Source organism: Arachis duranensis, chromosome 3 (assembly GCF_000817695.3).
Source record: "Arachis duranensis cultivar V14167 chromosome 3, aradu.V14167.gnm2.J7QH, whole genome shotgun sequence".
NCBI lineage: Eukaryota > Viridiplantae > Streptophyta > Magnoliopsida > Fabales > Fabaceae > Arachis > Arachis duranensis.
The window spans coordinates 135,125,606-135,146,086 of NC_029774.3; the positions used below are offsets into that span (position 1 = coordinate 135,125,606).

At 32.5% G+C, this 20,481-nt stretch overlaps 3 protein-coding genes across 4 annotated transcripts; 2 read left to right on the forward strand and 1 right to left on the reverse strand.

Moving 5' to 3' along the window:
• The first annotated feature begins 340 nt into the window (after positions 1-340).
• Positions 341-5,882, forward strand: LOC107482188 (uncharacterized). 2 transcript variants are annotated; one of them, XM_016102593.3, is made up of 10 exons: positions 341-785; positions 905-948; positions 1,122-1,245; positions 1,363-1,489; positions 2,251-2,852; positions 3,168-3,450; positions 3,537-3,816; positions 3,991-4,149; positions 4,664-5,122; positions 5,305-5,882. In XM_016102593.3, exons 1-10 carry the CDS (start codon positions 605-607, stop codon positions 5,584-5,586), a joined length of 2,541 nt encoding a protein of 846 aa, XP_015958079.1. In that variant the 5' UTR covers positions 341-604; the 3' UTR covers positions 5,587-5,882. The 2 variants fall into 2 exon arrangements, with proteins under 2 accessions (XP_015958079.1, XP_015958078.1); XM_016102592.3 differs by having other exon boundaries at positions 342-785; positions 3,988-4,149.
• A 4,309-nt stretch (positions 5,883-10,191) lies between these two features.
• Positions 10,192-14,841, forward strand: LOC107482186 (potassium transporter 5). Its single transcript, XM_016102589.3, has 8 exons — positions 10,192-10,395; positions 10,794-11,016; positions 12,076-12,324; positions 12,422-12,472; positions 12,561-12,874; positions 12,975-13,089; positions 13,171-13,425; positions 13,510-14,841. The coding sequence occupies exons 1-8, from the start codon at positions 10,228-10,230 to the stop codon at positions 14,643-14,645; spliced, it is 2,511 nt and encodes an 836-aa protein (XP_015958075.1). The 5' UTR covers positions 10,192-10,227; the 3' UTR covers positions 14,646-14,841.
• Positions 14,842-15,251: 410 nt separating this feature from the next.
• LOC107482187 (actin-depolymerizing factor 3) lies at positions 15,252-16,725 on the reverse strand. The gene is made up of 3 exons (XM_016102591.3): positions 16,572-16,725; positions 15,751-16,016; positions 15,252-15,629 (listed from the first exon to the last, which is right to left on the reverse strand). The coding sequence occupies exons 1-3, from the start codon at positions 16,572-16,574 to the stop codon at positions 15,479-15,481; spliced, it is 420 nt and encodes a 139-aa protein (XP_015958077.1). The 5' UTR covers positions 16,575-16,725; the 3' UTR covers positions 15,252-15,478.
• Between the last annotated feature and the right edge of the window lie 3,756 nt (positions 16,726-20,481).

Consider the following 20,481-nt stretch of genomic DNA (forward strand, 5'->3'; position numbering starts at 1 on the left):
AAGAAACAAAATTAACTATCCTAGTATTTTTACTAGTTTAAAAATTTATAATTGAATTTTGATGGTAAATAAAAAATATTAGAAAATTTACTCTTTAAAATATTTTATAATAGGTTTTACATTAATTACAAAAATAAAATTTTTAAAATATTTGAAGAGTAAATATAATTTTTTATTTAGTTTTATTTATATTATGAGGGATTAATAATATTGAAAAAATAAAAAAAGTTAACTTTAAACAATAAAAATATCCATGTTAAAAAAAATACATCTGAAAAATCTTTAATTGGTGATCGGAAAACCTAACAAATTCACCCAAAGAAAACATTTATATTTAAAAATTGAGAAGAGCGAGAGCTAAGACAGGAAAAAGGAGAAGAGGGCAAAGTGTACGAGAGAGAGAGAAAGGGTTTTTGTTCTCATTTTAGTTTCCGTTTCGGTGCAAATCCAAAGAGAAACAGAGCATATATATATCTCTTTGCTTCCGTATTTCAGGCTTTCTTTTCTTGTTTGTTTCGTTGGTGGTGTTGTTGCGGCGGAACCCTAGGAGAGCCCGGCGGGGGGCGCGGTGGCAGATCTGACGCGATACACAGTTTAGGAGAGGATGAGCGGGAAGAACAATGGCGGTGGTAAGGGCTTGCCGTCGGGGATTCCTTCTGGATGCCGGAAAATGGTTCAGAGTTTGAAGGAGATAGTCACTAACATACCCGACCATGAGATCTACGCCGCTCTCAAGGACTGCAACATGGACCCTAACGAAGCCGTTAGTCGCCTCCTCTCCCAAGGTTCTCTCTCTCTCTCTCTCTCTCTCTCTCTCTCAGCTTTCTTGAGTTGCAGTTGCAGTGAGTAGTTTTAGTTGGATATGTATATGTTCGCTAATCTTTTGCGTTTAAAATTTGTTTAGATCCTTTTCACGAGGTCAAGAGCAAACGAGATAAGAAAAAAGAGGTTCGTTGTTCTTGTGTTAAACCTATGCATTTTAGGATTTTTTTCTTTACGTTTCTTGCTTATTAGTTTATGTATTTGCTTTGCTCATTGCACTTGCACACTTATATTATATATTTCATTCATGTATTTTCTTTAAAAAATTATTTGTTGATTATTCTTTTATTTTTGAACAGAGTAAGGATACAACTGATTCCAGGCCTCGTGGAACAAGTAATACATCTAGTCGAGGCAGCGGGGCAAGGGCCGGGACGGACCGGTATGTTGGTCGTGGTGCCGCAAATCAATACAGTAGCAGTGGTATGCGCGCAGTAGTGTTGTTTTTGTTGCTAGTTTTTAAATTTTGATTTGGTATGCATTGTTAAGACGATGTTGCTTTGAACTTGAATTAATATTCTTTTTATTTTTGGTTGTCAGATTCCGGTCTATTGCAGGGGAAACCTGTAACCAAGAAAGAAAATGGAACCCCTGCTTATGGCAGCTCAACATCATATGCATCTAGTGTGTTGGAGAATAACGTGAGCAGACAATTGCCATCCCACAGGTCTCTTTTCCTTCATTTGTAGTTATATGTGCATGGAGATTTGGAAAAACTTATTCTCAGATTTGAGTTTACTAAAATTAATGAAAATCTTATGGTTATGGCTGCTTTTGAATTGTTCCTAGTAAACAGTTGAAATGGTTTTATTAGCACTTGCATTTATGTAGCATGAAATTCAGTTGCCAGGTGATGGATATGTAAAATGGTTTTCCTCCATTTTTTATCTAAAGAAGAAAGCCGCCTCTAAAAGCCACATTACGCAAGCAATTTTCAATGTTGTTTTAGTTTCGTGTTGTTTGCCTCTTAAACAGTTGATGCATTCTGTACTATTGATTCTCTTGACTTTATGGTTCTAATTATGAGGAACTGATGTTCCTTGTGTGCATTTAATGGCCAGTTCAAGCATTAATAGACAAAAACTCCTGCACATGAAGTTTGATATAAAAAAATAGTAATGTTTTTACGTATCTGGCTATTAATTTTTCATCTATCTTTATTCTTTTTGTGGCTTGACGTGGTTTCCTAATCTATATATGAAACATCAAAGTATTCCCTCAGCATCCAATATTTGCTATCCAATATAGTCCTTATAATTTAGTTAAACTGGTATTTGGATGACAAAACTCATGACATAGTTATGTTATAAAAACCAATTTTGTTGTTGCTAGCAAAAAGGATGACCAATGTGATTTACTCATAAACCTCTAGAAGGCTATACAATGTGATTTTGTTCATGTTTATAAATATCTTCAAAATTGTTGCAGTGATTCAGTCGGTGTGAGTGATGCATTGTCTTCATCTTCACAACTTGGTGGATTTCAATCTGCCTGGAGGGGGAACCCTGGTCAAATATCAATGGCTGACATTGTCAAGATGGGTAGGCCACAGTCCAAGACAATGCCCAACACTTCTATCCACGGTGGTAATCATCAGAATGCTTTTGCTCCTCCAGCAGCTTCGCACAACAATTTGCATTCATTGCAAGGTCATCCTTCCAAGCCGTCGGAGACAAATAATGATCAGGGTTTTGTGGTTAACCACAATGTTCAACAGAATGATGAATGGCCATCTATTGAGCATCAACCTGCTATTTGTGTATCATCTGCCGCTGATCTCCATGCAAATGCTGACTACAATACAAACTCTTCTAACTTTGTGGAAGCTAATCGGCAATTGAAGCCACATGCAAATGAATGTGTAACTGAAGATGGTCCAATGAGGAACCCAGACAATGCCGGATCTGTTTCCTTATCTGCTAAAAGTTTATCTGAGGATAATCCAGAAAGCGCATCTGCTTTTGAGAGTAGTCTGTACAAGGACATAAATTCCTACCAACCTCATCAGCATCCTTTCGAAAACAACGAAGGTGATGAGCATGCTAATGATTTGCAGTTTTGTGTCTTCCCCGCAAAAATTTCACTAATGATCATATTCCTTTGTTTTCATGATATATTTTCTGCATCTGTTGTAGAAATGATAGAGAGATTGTGTTTTCCCTCTGGCAAGTCAATCTGATGTCATCCTCATGTTGTGTGTATTTCACTACTTGTGATACACTAATGGTGGAATACACATGAGGATAGTTTAGTTCATGTGTATTCCCTCCGTGATGCAATTGGTTAGTTCTTTGGAAATCTTTAGTTATTTACCATATTAAATATATGCTGCATCTTCCTTTCAGCTGAAGATGGTGTTTCATCAGCAGTGACAAACTTAGAGCAGCTTAATCTGAACAAGGATGATGAAGGCAAAGAACAAGAGGAGGACAATCCTCCACTTCTTATTCCAAATCACCTCCAAATACATACCCCAGAGTGCTTTAGTCTGAGCTTTGGAAGTTTTGGATCTGGAAAGAACGCTGGCATCACAGGATCTGGGCCATATTCATCCCAGCCATTGGAAAGTAACTTGGAGGATACATCTGGAACCATAGATGTTTCAACAATCGGGTCCTCAGATGTTAGGTATGTGCATATGGCTTATGTGTGCGCACACACATAGTTGCATTTATAGTCATTTGTAGTTTACTTACTTTAATATCTTCTTGCAGAAACCCTGACTATTATGGGGATGAACATCTTGATACTACCTCGGATGGAAATTTAGCTCACAGGGCTGGTGTGGATGCTGGGTCCTATGAACATTCTTCTGGTTCACAACCAGAGGCTTTGAAATCTGAACCTCCTGAGACATCTCACGAAAATCAATATTCATTTCATTCGTCTTCACACGAGTTTAATTATGAAAATGCTCAACCCCAAGATGTTGCATTTTCCCATTCACAAACCAGCTCTCAAATGCAGAATCTGTCTCCTTTCTCTAGTGTAATGGTAAGTATACAGTTAGAATTTTTAATATTTAATGTAAAACATATCAAAAGGCCAGCCATTTTATCCTTTTGTGTGTTTTAAGTGAATTTTGGTTGATTATGGAATATTTGTAATATTAATATGGTCCAACAATTTTGCTATCTACACCTAACTCTTGGTGCTGTTTTTCAGCAGGGATATACGAATTCTTTGCCCAGTTCTCTGTTGGCATCAACGGTTCAAACAGCAAGGGAGGATATCCCATATTCACCCTTCCCTGCAACACAATCATTGCCTGCAAAGTATAGCAACATTGCTTCGTCAATTGGTGGTCCCACTATTACCATGTCTGAGGTGCACTTCCAGTTCAAACTTTATATTTTTAGCCGATTGAGTGAGATTTTGTCATATCAATAAAATCGAGTGTTGTGGTTTACAGAATATGTGGTTATTCTTAGCCCGGAAAAAAGGATACCGGAACTTATAATCCATACTTTTACTGTATTTGATGTTGACTTCAGTCAATCAGTTGTATAGCAAAATTCGTTAAACAATACCTTTAGTTGAACCTTGGTGAAAATTATCTCCAAAGTTATGCTATAAGTTCAACCTTGTCCTTTTAATGTTACTAAAGGTTATTGGTGCATGTTGTTGAAAAAAAAAAGACTTTGTGCAATGATCCCATAAATGTTCACCTTGTACAGATGTTTGTATAGGTCACTGGTGCATTCTTTAAATAAAGATTGTTCACTAGAAGAGAAGATTATATTTCACAATTAAATTTTGTTTTTGTATCTTGAAATTGTTGATATTGGAAGAGGGTGATGTAAATGCAGTCTTATAATAACTTCTCTTTTCCATTATACAGGCTCTAAGAGCAAACAGTATATCTGCAGCTCAACCAAATCCGCAGGCACTGCCTGCCAGTGTTGCCACTGCACCTGCACTTCCTCAACACCTTGCTGTGCATCCTTACTCCCAACCTACTCTTCCTCTGGGACATTTTGCCAATATGATTGGCTATCCATTCATGCCTCAGAGCTATACCTACATGCCATCAGCATTTCAACAGGCCTTTGCTGGAAATAACACATATCACCAATCTTTGGCAGCTGTGCTTCCACAGTATAAAAATAGTATTTCTGTTAGCAGCTTGCCTCAATCTGCTGCTGTTCCATCTGGATATGGTTTCGGAAGTTCAACAAGCATTCCTGGAGGAAACTTCCCTTTGAATCCACCTGCAGCCCCTACCAGTACAACCATTGGATATGATGATGTATTAAACTCCCAATACAAAGACAACAATCATATGATTTCACTACAGCAGGTATAGAGATTGCTCATAGCATTGCTTTGCAACACTCTCGTTGTCGATGGTGAAGTTTCTTATGGTTCAAGGCAATCTGATGTGGTTCATTTTGTTGTATTAAAAAAACAAAAAAACACTATTTAGTCTATCATTTTATCTTTGGGCATGTTGGCTAATGTTTGTATTTACTTGTGTGACAGAATGAGAATTCTCCCATGTGGGTTCAAGGGCCTGGATCAAGAACGATGTCTGCCGTTCCACCCAGCACATACTACAACTTCCAGGGACAGAATCACCAACAAGGTGGATTCCGGCAAAGCCAGCAACCATCGCAGCATTTTGGACCCCCCGGATACCCTAACTTCTACCAACAAGGCATGTCCCTGGAACATCAGCAGCAGAACCCTAGGGAAGCATCCCTTGGTGGTTCTCAGAGCCAGCCATCAAAGCAGTCCCAACAATTATGGCAGAACAGCTACTAATCTTAGTCACTTCCCGGTTTTGAAGGGTCTTTGATGTGAGTTTGATGAAAAGTGATGACCAATCAGAGGCATTTCCGCGGTCTAATAATAATATTATATGTACCATTATTTTGGTCTTCTGAAAGGGACCGTGATGTGGCTGCCGCCCTGTGCGACGAGATTGTATTCTACATAATTATGTTCCCTCATGTTTAACGTAGGTACTCTGTGCTAATTCCGTACGATACTCTTTCTTTTACATTGTTCTCATCCGGTTATAGTGGAACAGTTTCGTTCGTGGATGTTACCTCCTCCAAGTTCTTGGTTCCCTTTCTTATTATTATTCCTTTTATTATTCCTCTTATTAATTATATTTTTAATTAAAAAATATAAAAATTTAATAAAATTATAAAGACTAATAGAATAATTAAATTTAAAAATAATTATGTCCAACCAATATGAATGAAGTTTGACCAAAACCAAAAGCCTATAGCTAGATCGGCAGTGGTTATTCTGCTAGTGTTTAACACCATCCCTAAAGAGGAGAAATCTAGTATATAGTTCATTGAACTTGTTCAAAATGAGATATTATTACTTATCAGCATTATCAGCAGATTATTTTATACTTATAAGTCATACCATGATATTTCAGAAACCAATTAGTATCCGTCTTTGCTATTGAATAATGTAGGTAAGGAAGTGAAACCTTTAGTTGTCTTAGGTTAATAGAAACTAAGGTAGCGTTTGTTTTCAGGTACTGAGACAGAGATTGAGAGACTGAGATTCAGTATTGTATTTGTTAGTTCAGAGACTGGTACTAAAATTTCTGTCTCTGTCTCCAAAATTTCAGTATTTCAGTACCTCCAAAAAGTAGGGACACAGGGGACTGAAATTTTTAGAGATGGAGATTGAAACTTTAATAACATTTTATACCTTAAATACTTTCATTTCAATTAATTAATTCCAATTTTATCCTTTGTACAAATTAAATTAAAATTTCATTCTTGTTTCAATTTCTGTCTCCCATTTTGCACCAAACAGAATACTGAAATTTGTTTCAATTCCTGTCTCTCAGTCTCTGTCTCTCAGTCTCAGTCTTTCTGTCTCTGTCTCTCCACCAAACGCTACCTAAGAAAATGAGAGAGGTGACGTGAAAAGTCAGAAAGAATAAAATAACTGAAAATAAAAAAAGTCATAGAAGACGAATAGGACAAATTATGCAAGATTAAAAGGAGTTTCTATTAGTCATCATCGTGTTGTAATATACACAATAATGCAGAGTATATATAATCCCCGAATTCATGTCATACTTAATTAGAAAATCCACAATACAGCAAAGGTTTAATTATTTGTTCATCTTGATAGTTTTATTAAATTTTTAATAAATTTTTATATTTTTTAATTAAATCTTTACACTATTTTTAATTTTGTAATTAGATTTTTTTATATAAAAAATATTAAAATTAATAGAATATTTCTTCTAAAATATATATGATTAAAGATTTAATTAAATTTTTAATTATAAATATCTTCAATTTGTAAAAAAATATTCAGTTAATTTTAATATTTTTTAGATTAGAAAAGATCTAATTATAAAATAAAGTTTAATTATTCTGTTGGTCCTTATAGTTTTACCAAATTTTTAATTAGGTCCCTATATTTTTTTCCTTTCAATTAAATTCCTACATTGCTTTAATTTTGTACTTAAGTTCTTCCTAGTGTAAAGTATATTAGAGTTAACTGAATATTTTTCGCAAATTGAAGGTATTTATAATGAAAAACTTAATTAAATCTTTGATCGCATGTATTTTGGTAAAAATATTATGTTTATTTTAACATTTTTAACATGAAAATGACGTAATTATAAAATTAAAAGTAGTATAAGAATCTAATTAAAAAAAAAAAGTATAGAGACTTAATTAAAAATTTGATAAAACTATAGAGACCAACAGAATAATTACACCTAAAATTAAAAATAATATAAAATTTTAATTAAAAAATATATAAAAATCTAATTATAATTTAATAAAATTATAAAAACTAATAAAATAATTAAACCTACAACAAAACTAAGTTGATTATTAAATGGTTCGAATCACAATTAGTGCAAAGGTTTTCCGTACACTAAACTAATTTCTTGACAGGGATACCATGGTTGACATGAATTGTTTGGAAGGGAAAGAATTTTTTTATTGGTAATAATTACAAATTTATAAAAGTTAAGTAACTGGTCTGTGTTATTAAAAAATGGATTCTCTCTAATTTTTTTAATATTTAAAAGAATAAAATATAATTTCTAATCTTTAATTTTATAAATAAATCAAAATTAAATATAAAAAAATAATAAAAGATTAAATTTAACACTGGACACCGTCCAATTTTTTTTGTGGAGAGGATCACTCCCGTGTTATTGACATAAGGATGATGAGCATAGAATGTTGAATGCATATAGTATAATATCCAGACGAATAATTAAATATATAATATGCAACAACTACCAAACTTTGTACGATACCTCGGAAAATATTGAAATCCAGATCTATTATTTGTTTGATAAATATAATACTTCAGCATTTAAAAGTAGAATGTTTAAGGATGTCCTATCTAATTCAATAATAAAAGAATCGGAAATTTGAATTTTTGAGGCTAATGTATTGATAATGTAAAAAATTTTATACAATTATATAATTATATAAAATAGTTAGTTTTGTTGATGTATTATTATATAATTCGATACACGTATAAAATTATTTTAGAATAATAATGTATTAAAATTAATTTTTTTTAAAGAAATTAATAAAAGTCTTTGCTGCTGTTGTTGTTGTATGGCTTTTAGGTTTTTTCCAACATTTTATTTTTTATTTTTTAGATATTAGTAAAACTTAAAATATACAATACATAAAGGTATATTATTAATATTATTGAGCTGTCCAAAACTTTAAAAAACATCATTAAATTCAATAATTAAGTATTACACTAAAATTTTTTTCATATCCAAAAAAATTAGTCTTTTTTTTCTTTGATTTAGATCATCTAAACTGAGAAATTGTAGTTTGAATATTAAAAATAGCAAAAATATTAAATTCATAGGTTGAATACAATAAGTGACGGAAAAAAGGATGGTTGACATGAATCGCTTACAAGGGTTGGGAATTTTTTTATCGGCAATAATTACGATAATTGTAAGTAAACTAATAGTTTTCAACTTTTCATGTAACAAATTTTCGAATAATATAACATGCAGGTGTAAGCTGCTGTACCTCGGAGTTGACATAAACTATTAGATAGCGTTTGCATACCCAACTCTATTATTGATGGAAAAATGATAAAAGTTTTCTAATGAGTGTGTTAAAAGTTACCTTTATTTGTTAATTAAAATTTCATTTAATATACGTTAATATATCTTAGAACGTTGTTTAAATTACAATGAGATGATTGTTCAGCATGCTATATATTAGGCGGCCTCCACTCTTGGTATTTGAGATGCAATACAAGACTATTAGTAGGTGTGTATGGATATTCAGTCCAATTTAATAATAATATCTATATTCTATATCTATTATAAAAAAATTTCAGCGAGTTATAAAATTATTTGGTCTGCTAATTTATATGCATGGTCTCTCTTAACAACTCATTTGTTGTCCCTCAAACCAATTCATCATATTAATCCCACTAAACATACATGAAATAATAAAAAATAAATATTATATTAATATTCTAAATAAAAAAAAACAACTAATAGGATCATCTTTAAACGGCTTTTAATAAGTTAAAGACTAAATTTTAAATTTTAAATTTTAATTTTTAAATCTAAATTTAAATACTATAAAAATAATTATTAGTCTAAAATATTAATTAATATTAATAAAAGATATTGACTCTTTAATAATTTTTATTTATTAATTAAATAAATTTTAACTCTTTTTTTAAATATTAACATTTTCTTAATATTAATAAAAGAGTCCTTAATATTTTTTTAATATAACTAGGTATCTTTTAAATATTATTCTTTATTCAGTTTTTAGAAGAAAAAAAAAAGTATTTTTTTTTATTTTTTGAACAATTAATACGTAAAAATAGGTATTTAAATTAATTAAATAATAATAAATTTTTTAAAAAATTGACCAAAAACTAAAATTTAAAAGACAAGTAATATTTTTGATTTTTTTATTTATTAATTAAACAAATTTTAACTCTCTTTGTTTGTTAATTTTATATTGTTTAAATCTAAAAGGATAATTTGTTAATTAAGTTAACGAATTTTTTGTTAAATTTATAAAAAAAATCTAAAACATATTAATTTGTTTGTTACATATAATAAAAAGTAAATTTTAAAAAAAATTGCATTCCTTTTTTTTCGTAGCGCATTAATATTTACTTTAAATGGCTGAGGTATGTTAAAATGATAATACTCAATATAAAAGAAAAATACTAAATGATCAAATGAGTATCGAGCTGGGTAGTCGTTAGAAAAGCTTAGGTGTTGTTAAATCATTGTCTAACGATTTTTTTTAAGGAAGTCATTTTCCAAAAAATTAATAATGAAGGAAGCAAATACCGCTGACTTTTTTGTAACTGCCTATAAAATCCTAAGAGAAGTTATAGTAGGTATAGGAGAGATACAAAATAGGTATCTCCGAGAACATAGTGGTGAGTATAACAATGGAAGGCATGAAGAGTGAGAAGGAAACACTAGCATCAAGTAATAGCGAGCCTAAGAAGAAGAAGATAATTAGTGATAGAAAGGCTTCTTGGGGTAAGCTTGTTGGCCGTGTTGATTCCCTCAATTTGGAGGCTGCAAGAATTCCTTCCACCTATCACCGCCATTTGGTTTGTCATCCTCCTCTCAATCTTATCAACTTTCGAAACTTATGATACATAATAACATTGTAACACCTTTTAACATGAGCAATGCTACATTACCAGTAAATATTATTATTTTAGATTGATATTTAGTTAATAATAATTTATACTTACATTAATAAAGATTTACACATATAAATTAATACAATTTATATTTATATTTTTTAAAATTTACACACATAAATTAATAGAATTTATTTATTAAAAATAACTTAAAATTTTTGCTAACTAAATATTAGTCAAAATTACTAAAAATTAATGGTCATAATAACAGTTTTAGGCCATAATAACAATGTTTATATTTATTAAATAAATAAAAAAACCTAAAACATGATACGATGACCCTAAAATTTGATGTATAACAGATAAGTTGGAGAACAACATTGAGCTTAGCATTTCAAAGCATAGGGGTGATATATGGGGACATTGGAACATCTCCACTTTATGTGTATTCAAGCACCTTCACCGATGGTATAAAAAACACTGATGATCTTCTTGGATGCCTCTCTCTCATCATCTATACCATTGCACTCGTTCCCTTCCTTAAGTATATTTGCATCGTTCTGTGGGCTAATGACAACGGTGATGGTATGTTAGTGTCTTATTTCTTAAGTATAGTGTGTATTTAATTTTATGTCCTTTCTTTTGGCGTCTTAACTAATGTTATTCATTAATAAAGTGTATATACCTTGAAAAATTAATTTTCTATGGAAAAATGTAACTATGAAATATAGTTGATAATAATTATGGAAAACTTGAAAAGAATGACATCAATTATATGTAATTAATAAGCTTTTTAGCTTAGTTCTAAAAATCTTACCGAATGGACCGGTTTAACTGAATTAATTGGCAATTAATTTTTGTCGGTATGCTTCAGACAAAAAATCGATTGCAAAATCAATTAAACTAGTTTAAAACCAGTAAATCTGTCTTTTGTTATTGAAAAACGTATAATTTTTTTTTTTGAAAAATATACATTTTATAAAAATAATTCTTTTATTATATTCTTAAAATTTTAAAATTTCAACTGAGTTGTAACTTAGTTGAAATTTTAAAATTTTGAATCTCTAGATTTGTAAGTTTAATTACTATTCGAATTTTAAAAATATTTTTTAGAGAGATAATTTATGTCATATCAAAGTTTTACCTTAAAAAGTCTAAAATTTTCTATTGTGTTTAGTTTAAAAATAAAATAAGACAACTAAAATATGACATAAAAGACAACAATATAAAATTTAATGTTTTGTATTTTGTTTGATAATAGATTAAATATAAAGATAAATAAATTATGAAAAGCCTAATTTATCTTCATTTTCTACCTCATAAGATTTAGAAAAAAAATATAATAAAAAAACATAATTATAAAAATATAAAAATAATAAAAAAATACAAAAATAAACGGTATCTTTTATTAATGTCTTTATATCTTTATAAAAAATATATAAAATACACTAATTCAATATATTAGAATATAAATATCTGTATTTATGTTTCATTTATCAAACATTATTTTGTATGGTTGTATTTTTATTACAGCGTTTTGGTACATATAAACAAATACGGCCTAAATAAATATATTCCAAGAAACATTATTTTGTCCTTTTTAGTATTTTTTATTATTTCTAAATTATTATGATGTGTATTTAGGTGGGACATTTGCATTGTACTCTTTGATTTGCCGGTACGCTAAGGTGAGCTTAATTCCAAATCATCAACCAGAGGATATGCAACTTTCAAATTACAAACTGGAAACACCATCAAACCAATTAAAGAGGGCACAAAAGATTAAGGACAAGCTAGAGAATAGTAAGTTCGCTCAGCTTCTGCTTTTTGTTGTGACTATCATGTCAACCTCTATGGTCATCGGAGATGGAATTCTCACACCATCCATTTCAGGTGAAATTTTGTCACTAAAGAAATTCAACTCAATTAATTAATGAATTAATATCAATATAATTGTTAACATTCATTTTCGAAATTGTTTGCAAAGCAGTACTTTCTGCAGTTGGCGGGATCAAATCAAAGAGTGAATCACTTGGCCAAGGTACATACATGCTTCCCTCTTCTACTTAAGTGTTTATATTTGTACATAAGTTGCTGAGGAAAAGTATATAATGGTACTGTTGTTTCAGGTGCTGTTGTGGGGATCTCAATAGCAATCTTGATAATTTTGTTCTGTGTTCAAAGATACGGCACTGATAAAGTGGGCACAACGTTTGCCCCAATAATCATTGTGTGGTTTTCATTCATTGGAGGCATAGGCCTCTTCAACTTGTTCAAATATGAAGTTGGTGTGCTTCGAGCTTTGAATCCAAAGTACATTGTAGATTACTTCAGAAGGAATGGTAAAGACGGATGGATTTCTCTGGGTGGAATTTTTCTATGCATTACAGGGACTGAGGCCATGTTTGCAGACTTGGGTCACTTCAGTGTACGAGCAGTTCAAGTAAGTGAATAAGCAGAGTGTGGTGCTTCAAGCCATATTCTCATTAATTTGCTTTTCCTCAACAAAATATACACTTACTTCCATCCTATGCTTATTGCAGCTTAGTTTCTCCTTTATTACATTTCCTGCACTAGTGTGTGCATACAGTGGACAAGCTGCATATCTTAGGAAGTTCCCGGACCATGTGGCGAATACATTTTATGACTCGATACCTAGTAAGTTTCTTCTATCTTGGTAGTAAATTCAGTACACGCAGATTCATCAAATGGCTGAAATGCCGAATTTTCAATATGCAGGTGCAATATATTGGCCAACATTTGTTGTGGCAGTTGCTGCTGCCATCATTGCAAGCCAGGCTATGATTTCAGGGGCATATTCTATAATCCAGCAGTCTCTAAGTTTGGGATGCTTCCCTAGTGTTAGTGTCATACATACCTCTGCCAAGTATGAAGGTCAGGTTTACATACCCGAGATCAACTACATTCTTATGATCTCGTGTGTCATAGTCACCGCCGCCTTCCAAACCACAAATAATATTGGCCATGCTTATGGTATGCTATTATTAAGAACTCCAATTTCATAGTCTATCAAGTCAAACATAGACCTTGTGTGCTAAGTCTGAATTTCCATGACAGGGATTGCTGTGTGCATGGTGATGCTTGTCACAACGGCCATGGTTGCTCTTATAATGCTTGTTATATGGAAGACAAATATATGGTGGATTGTTCTTTTTGTTTTGGTATTTGGTTCGATCGAGATTGTGTATTTATCATCCATGTTAACTAAGTTCATTCAAGGAGGCTTTCTTCCACTAGTACTTGCTTTGTTCTTGATGGCTATCATGGCCATTTGGCATTACACACACAAAAAGAGGTATATGTTTGAGGCCAACAACAAGGTTTCTAGTGAACATCTAAGAGAAATAGTAAGCAAACAGGTTGTATCCAGAATACCTGGAGTAGCACTTCTATTCTCAGAGCTAGTTGAAGGAGTTCCACCCATTTTTGCTAAAGTTGTTGCCAACATACCTCATATCCACTCTGTTGTTGTGTTTGTTTCCATGAAGTCCATCCCTATTAGCAAAGTCGCATTAGAAGAGAGATTCCTTTTCAGACAAGTTCAGCCAAAGGAATATAGAATCTTCCGCTGTGTGGTGAGGTATGGCTACAATGATGTGATTGGGGAACCAAAAGAGTTTGAGGAACAATTAGTTCAACAGCTAAAAGAGTTTTTAAGACTTCAAAATTTTACTCATGTATACGAGGGGGTGGGAGTTGGTGATGCTGAGCATCCAGATTACCATTTGCAAGTGAGTATCCAACAACAGCAATCCAGCAGTGAATGGTTTGCTAAGGATGGAAAAGGTTCTTCTAATCGAATAATGCCTGCATCATTTTGTTCGCACCAAGTGGAAGACCAAGTGGTGCAGTCCCAATCTGGTCAACAACATTCAAGGTCTAACCCTGCCATAAATGTGTCCCATGCTTCATCAGGCTCCATTCAGTCATTTGGAGCAGTTAGTAGAATCTCAAACCCAACTCTGCAGGTAATAGAAGAGGAGATAGCATTTGTGCAGAAAGCAATGGAGAGAAGTGTGGTCTACATGTTGGGAGAAGCCGAGGTGGTGGCAGATCCCAATGCATCCGTTTTAAAGAAAATAGTGGTCAATCATATCTACAGTTTCTTGAGGAGAAACTTCAGGCAGGGAGAACATCTAATTGCAATCCCACGTTCAAAGCTACTCAGGATTGGAATGACATATGAGATATGAGATATGATGACACACTGAAAGATCAAGAATGCTCTAAAGATAATTAGTAAGTAAATAAGAAATATGAATATTGTACTTCAAATGGTTTGGCTTTTGCCTTTCGTAATTGGCTTGATGCCAACTAGGTTGTTGGTTGTTACCATGAAATATAATGTAATCATATAGTACTAAATGTAATGGATTTTGTTGTTGTGCATGTTGGATAATGTTAGAAATTAACAATGAGGAAAATTCTATATTCTAGGAATAAATCCTCTCTACTGCATGTTTAATTGTCGAGTGTCGACATGACAAAAGAGAAATTTACTTCAGCACCATAAATGAGTCCCACCAGGTTAGATCACATCCTAAAAGTTACAAACAGATCTAAAGACAGAAAAATAACTGAAAGCAACCTTCAAACAATAATACTCAACCAATAACTAGGATCTCAAAACAACAAAGATAAACTCAGTTATTCAAAAAATTTAGGGATGGAGAAAAAAAAGGTCTATCCTATCCATACAAAAGAAAGCATGTATCAACCAAATGAAGCAATAAGGTAAACCCTATTTTTTTTTGTCTGATCACACATACATTTACAAATTCAGCAAGTAAGCATAGGACTAAAATGCAACTCCAACACAAATATTGTATAAAATCACAAATCATGAGATCAAAACATGCGGAGATTGTTGAAAATGTAATAGACATTATACCACAACATGGGAAAATTGAGGCCATAACTAGCCAACATAACCATCCCTGAAACTAAAAATTTTCAATAAAAGTAAAGCCTTAAGGGGGCACACCGCACTGCAGTCCCCAGCACAAAGCCTGCTATTTGTAGTTGTTTAGTTGGCGCGGCTCTTGAACACATCGAGATCCATCTCAGTAGGATCAGTTGCTTGCAACTCCACTTGAATCCCATCGAGCTCTCTCTTGAACCTGTCTTTGGAGCTTGCATAAATCATCTTATTTCTAACCCTTGATGTGTCAGGAGACCTTCAAATAAAAAAAGCAACAAAGTCCAACAAAAGTTAAATTAATATCAATCGCAGCAACAATAAACAATAAAAGCAAATAGCTGGAGTATAAACAAACAAACAAACAAACATCTAATTACCAAGCAATGAAGAAAATCCTGCTTTTAGGAACATTGCCTTCAGTCAAGTACTCGAAATCATATACAGCATACCGGCACTCATTAGGAGGGAGGCAAGCAGTGAAATCTTCATAGCCTTGAGCTGGCTCACCAAGCTTCTCTACAATGACTTGCTTCTGATTCTCCTCAATCTTGAAAACTATGAACCTGTGAGTCCTTTTTGCCTTGAGCTCCAAAAACCGCAACTTGCAGTCATCATGGACTGCCATTCCTGAAGCAGCATTTGCCTGAGAAATTGAAAGACACACAAAATCAAAGCAATTATGATCAAGCATCTCCACAGACAAGCCCAAATGATTGATTACATGCACATACTTGGTTTAATCTCTTCGCCACCAAAGAAGCTAGTCAATAAGAAAAAGAAAATCAAATTATTTGATCTTCACCTCTAATTGGTGAAGATTCAGTGGATGCGAGAATTTTTAAACAAATCTTATCCGAAACCCAAAGCATTTGACTTAAAATTAAAATGTTAATGTGTATGAATTTGGGGTTAATTGGAGTGTATAAACAACTTTGAAAATTAGGAAGGGAAACGAGTAATCAGATCTGAGGGGAATGATGTATAATGATCAGATCGAGAACATGGAAGGTGTGTAATCCGAAACGAACAAGATCAGCAAACAAATACAGTGTCCAAAGTGATGATCAAAATAGCTGTTGATTTTAAAGTTAAATAGCAGCAGCAGCAGCAGCAACAACAACAACAACAACAATAATAATAGTAATAAGGTAGCAGGAATTGAAGCAGAAGTAGTAGCAAAGAAGAGAAGAGAGCAGACCATGGTTGCGTTGAGTAATTGGTGTTGATAAGTAAGAAAGAGAGAGAGGGAAGAACGGAAGGAGAAAAATCGGAATGAATTTGAGTTCTGTTTTTCTCTGTCTCTCAAACAGCAAAAGGTTGCGTTGATAATAAGAAGACAAGAATAAGAGAATAGTAGGCACAAATTTAATTAATTAATACACGAGTGATAATGGGTATTGTGGTCCATATCATGTCATGTGTACTGTATTCACCTGATGTGCCTCGACTAGCATAGGTGTATAAATAACATTAAATATATATGGATTTATATATATGTTGCGCCTTAAGAGCATATGTAGTTGTCAAGTATCAAGGGTGGTTAATTATTATTAGTATATATGGTACTGATTATTTATTTGGTATATTTCAAAGTCAAAAGTTTAATGGTAATTGAGAATTAATGTATGAACTGATATTGATTAATTAATTATAACTTAAAAGGTTGGAAAAAGAACAACATTATTATCATTGTTCGTTGTAGTCGTCGATACATGACCCAATGATATAAAAATAGGATGATTATTATTTTTAAAGAAAGTAACTCAGATATTTTTCTCACAGTAACATATAATTTATCATGGACTGAAATAATTTTAAAACTCAGCCCAATTCAAATTCTACAAAATTGTCCAAATTTAACAATTAAAATTTTTTGAGCTAAATTTAAACAACTGAAAAAGAATGTAATTTTTAAGGATGTCTTGAAAAAATTAAAGAATTATTTTTATGTCACTAAATTTCAAAAATGAGGATTGCTACATGTACATATGTTACTAATTTTATAAAACAATGACAAGTTAATTGACTAAAAACATTATGATAGTTTGGTACATGCAAAAATACTTTCTAAAGAAGTAGAACTACACTTATATGATACAATGCTAAAACATATGTTCCATAGTCCTTATGGAACACTTGATCAATCTTCACCCTGCATAAAAAATTATCAATGTAAATGCAACTACCCAAAAGACTTTGCAGCAGAGACACAAAGAGGACTCATAACCGCAATATAAGCGACAATTTGCCACTCTAATTCCAATTAACCAAAATGTCATAGTTAACAATACATAGCTACTACTAAAGTATGATTATCATATTAATATTGAGATATGTAATAGCATTAAGAATATAAAATATCTCTACAAGTATTGCTACACGGGTCTAGGCAGGGTTGCAATGGAGATTCACAAAATTTCTCACGTTAACGAGGTCCAACAGTTTATTAATACAAGATGGATTACCGCTTTAGAGATATGGTGGAGAATATTTAAATTTAACATTTACCTAATGAATGAATCTATGGAAAGGTTACAAATTCATTTGCCAAATTAACATTAAGTGAACTGCTATGATCATCAAACCATTCTTAAAATACTTAATGACAATTATTTCTCTAGAACAATGCTTATTGAATTCTTTGCCCTAAATCGGGAAGAGGACTAACAAAATAGGCGTCTTCTGTAGAGGAAAATTCTAGAATATTATACTTGGCATAACAAGAAAAAAGAATAGCATCGGCGCAAGACACAAAGGAGAGCCGTCGGTTTGAATTTATACTGTTTTACCTTCAGAAGGAGAAAAATTTTATTTGCGTATTCTGTTATCTAATGTTAGAGGACCAAGCGGTTGTGATAACTTTCTAACAATGAATGATGTCCAATATTCACCCTTCAAGCAATCTGCTTAATATCGAAGATTATTAAAGAGTGACAGTAGTAGCGCGGGCCAAACGTCGGTTCGAAATTTTTCAAAAAGAATTTCGTCACAAGTATAGTTCTAAACTAACAAATGACCCGTATAAGAGTTTAGAAGATTTTCACAATTCAAATCAATAAAAATTGGGAGTTTTAAATCCCGGGTCATCTCTCAAAAGAATGACAGTGAGGTGTGCGTATCATTGGCTATGAGAAAAATGGGGTTTGAAATGCAAAAGACAATAAATTAAATGACAAGAAAGTAAAGAGCAAACAAAGAAATTCAAGTGCTGAAAAGGCATCTTGGCAAGAATTGAAAGTCAAGGATTCATATCCAAGTCATTGACCACAAATATGACAATGAAGAGTTAATCCTACTTCATCATCCCCAAACATCGGAAAAAAGTCAAATAGGCATAGTTGATCTTAATCTATAAGTCTTAGCCTTAGTGAAAGACTAGCGTCAGTGGAAACAAAACTAACTATCAATCCTAAATTACCAATCAATATTGGAATCAATGACTCAAGGTCACCTAAGTCTTCAATTCCAAGCTAAGAATGCAAAATTCTACTCTAAAACTAAGAAAGACACTTTAACAAACACTTTGAATGCATAAAAGAAAAACATGATAAATTGCAAAAATTATAAAATCTATATCAACTAAATGTAAGCAAGCAATAAGAATAACTAAAAGGAACAACAATAAACATAAGAATATCAAATTGCATTAAATGAAAATTAGAATTCAAACAAGTGTTCATAAACTAAAATTGACAAAATAAAAAAACTAACAAGTAAAAGTAAACAAATTAAGATACTAGAACAAGGAATTGTAAAGAAAACTACAGTAAAACAAGAATTAAAACTTAAATCTAAAAAGAAATTAAACTAAAAATCCTAAAACATGGTTCTACACTACTACTATACTACTTCTTACACTACTTGCTTGATTCTCCTTGAGTCTTGCCTTCAAATGCTTCAGAAATGAGTTAGATTGGGCCCAAAATGGGCTTGAAATTATGATTCACGTGTTTATTTAAGTAAATTATGTGCTGTCACCCGAACTCGACCCGGTGGCCCAATCATCATACACAATTAATATTTTGTATTATTAGTGATGGATGATGGCTATTCTTATGTGGATTTTGTGTTATTAGTCATTATAAGACTATAAGTTAATGTTTTATGTTTAAAATGCACAAGACTTTATATTAATGCATAATATTATGTTATTTGTATTGATTAAATATTTGGTGTTATTAGACAATATTAGTATTGATTGTGGTTATACTTTAATTTTAGAAAAGAGTTGGTTCTTGTTATATTTTTCTAAGTAAATTTTACCATGTCAAATAATGGTTGGAGTCTTAGAAATTTGGATATTTTCACATGCTAGCTTACAAGAAGGTATCAAGGTAATGTAATGTTAATGACCTGATTTTTACCCGGTTTTTACCCAGTATAATCGTGACCCAAAAGTGTGTTAGTTTCGTCGGGTCTAGGGCCAGGTTTGGGTCTAACAAATATACCTGGTATATTTTCGGGTCGGGTCTGGGTCACATCAAATCCAGTTTCACCCGACACATGAACACTCCTAGCAGTAGTGGCTAACCAATGGAGGGGGTGCTGACAGTAGGAAGCTCACCAGAAATGATAGAGAACAGGGGGCTTCCTATTTCTGGATTCAACCACGAAAGTTGGCAGTGAGAGAGAGAGCAATAGGGACCTAAAATGGGTGTGAAAAGGTGATGAGAGCTAGAAGGAGGAGTGGTGGCTGTCGGCAGTGAGAATGGTGGTTGCCGATGGCAGGTTGTGGAAGATGGTGGAAATGGATGGTTGGGGTTGGTGGTTATGGGCGAAGAAGAAGAAAGGAAGGAGTGTAATGGTTGTGTGTGAATTAGGGTATTCACATAAAAGGGTTAGGTTTTTGAATTTGTGCATGCATCTACCATGCGTACGTACAACTTGAGCGAAATTTGGAGGTGGTGCGTACACACATAGTGTGGGTACGCATGATTTCAATTCTGTAAATGGTGTGATGTGTACGCATACTCCATGGGTACGCACGATTTTGGTTCTGGAGGGGAATCATGCGTACGCATGATAATATATTTTTTTTAAACCTACGCCTAAAAAATCTTTAACCTATTTTCTAACATCCTAGAGACCATATTTAACTAAAAAATTAT

Excerpts from the sequence above, each read along its gene's own strand:
- LOC107482188 (XM_016102592.3), top strand. The coding sequence starts at position 605 with ATGAGCGGGAAGAACAATGGCGGTGGTAAGGGCTTGCCGTCGGGGATT. Across the intron at positions 3,817-3,987 it reads CTCCTTTCTCTAGTGTAATG|CAGGGATATACGAATTCTTT; the intron begins GTAAGTATACAG and ends GCTGTTTTTCAG. Across the intron at positions 5,123-5,304 it reads ATATGATTTCACTACAGCAG|AATGAGAATTCTCCCATGTG; the intron begins GTATAGAGATTG and ends CTTGTGTGACAG.
- LOC107482186 (XM_016102589.3), top strand. The coding sequence starts at position 10,228 with ATGGAAGGCATGAAGAGTGAGAAGGAAACACTAGCATCAAGTAATAGC. Across the intron at positions 12,875-12,974 it reads TCAGTGTACGAGCAGTTCAA|CTTAGTTTCTCCTTTATTAC; the intron begins GTAAGTGAATAA and ends TGCTTATTGCAG. Across the intron at positions 13,090-13,170 it reads ATTTTATGACTCGATACCTA|GTGCAATATATTGGCCAACA; the intron begins GTAAGTTTCTTC and ends TTCAATATGCAG.
- LOC107482187 (XM_016102591.3), bottom strand. Across the intron at positions 15,630-15,750 it reads AGGATTTTCTTCATTGCTTG|GTCTCCTGACACATCAAGGG; the intron begins GTAATTAGATGT and ends TTTTATTTGAAG.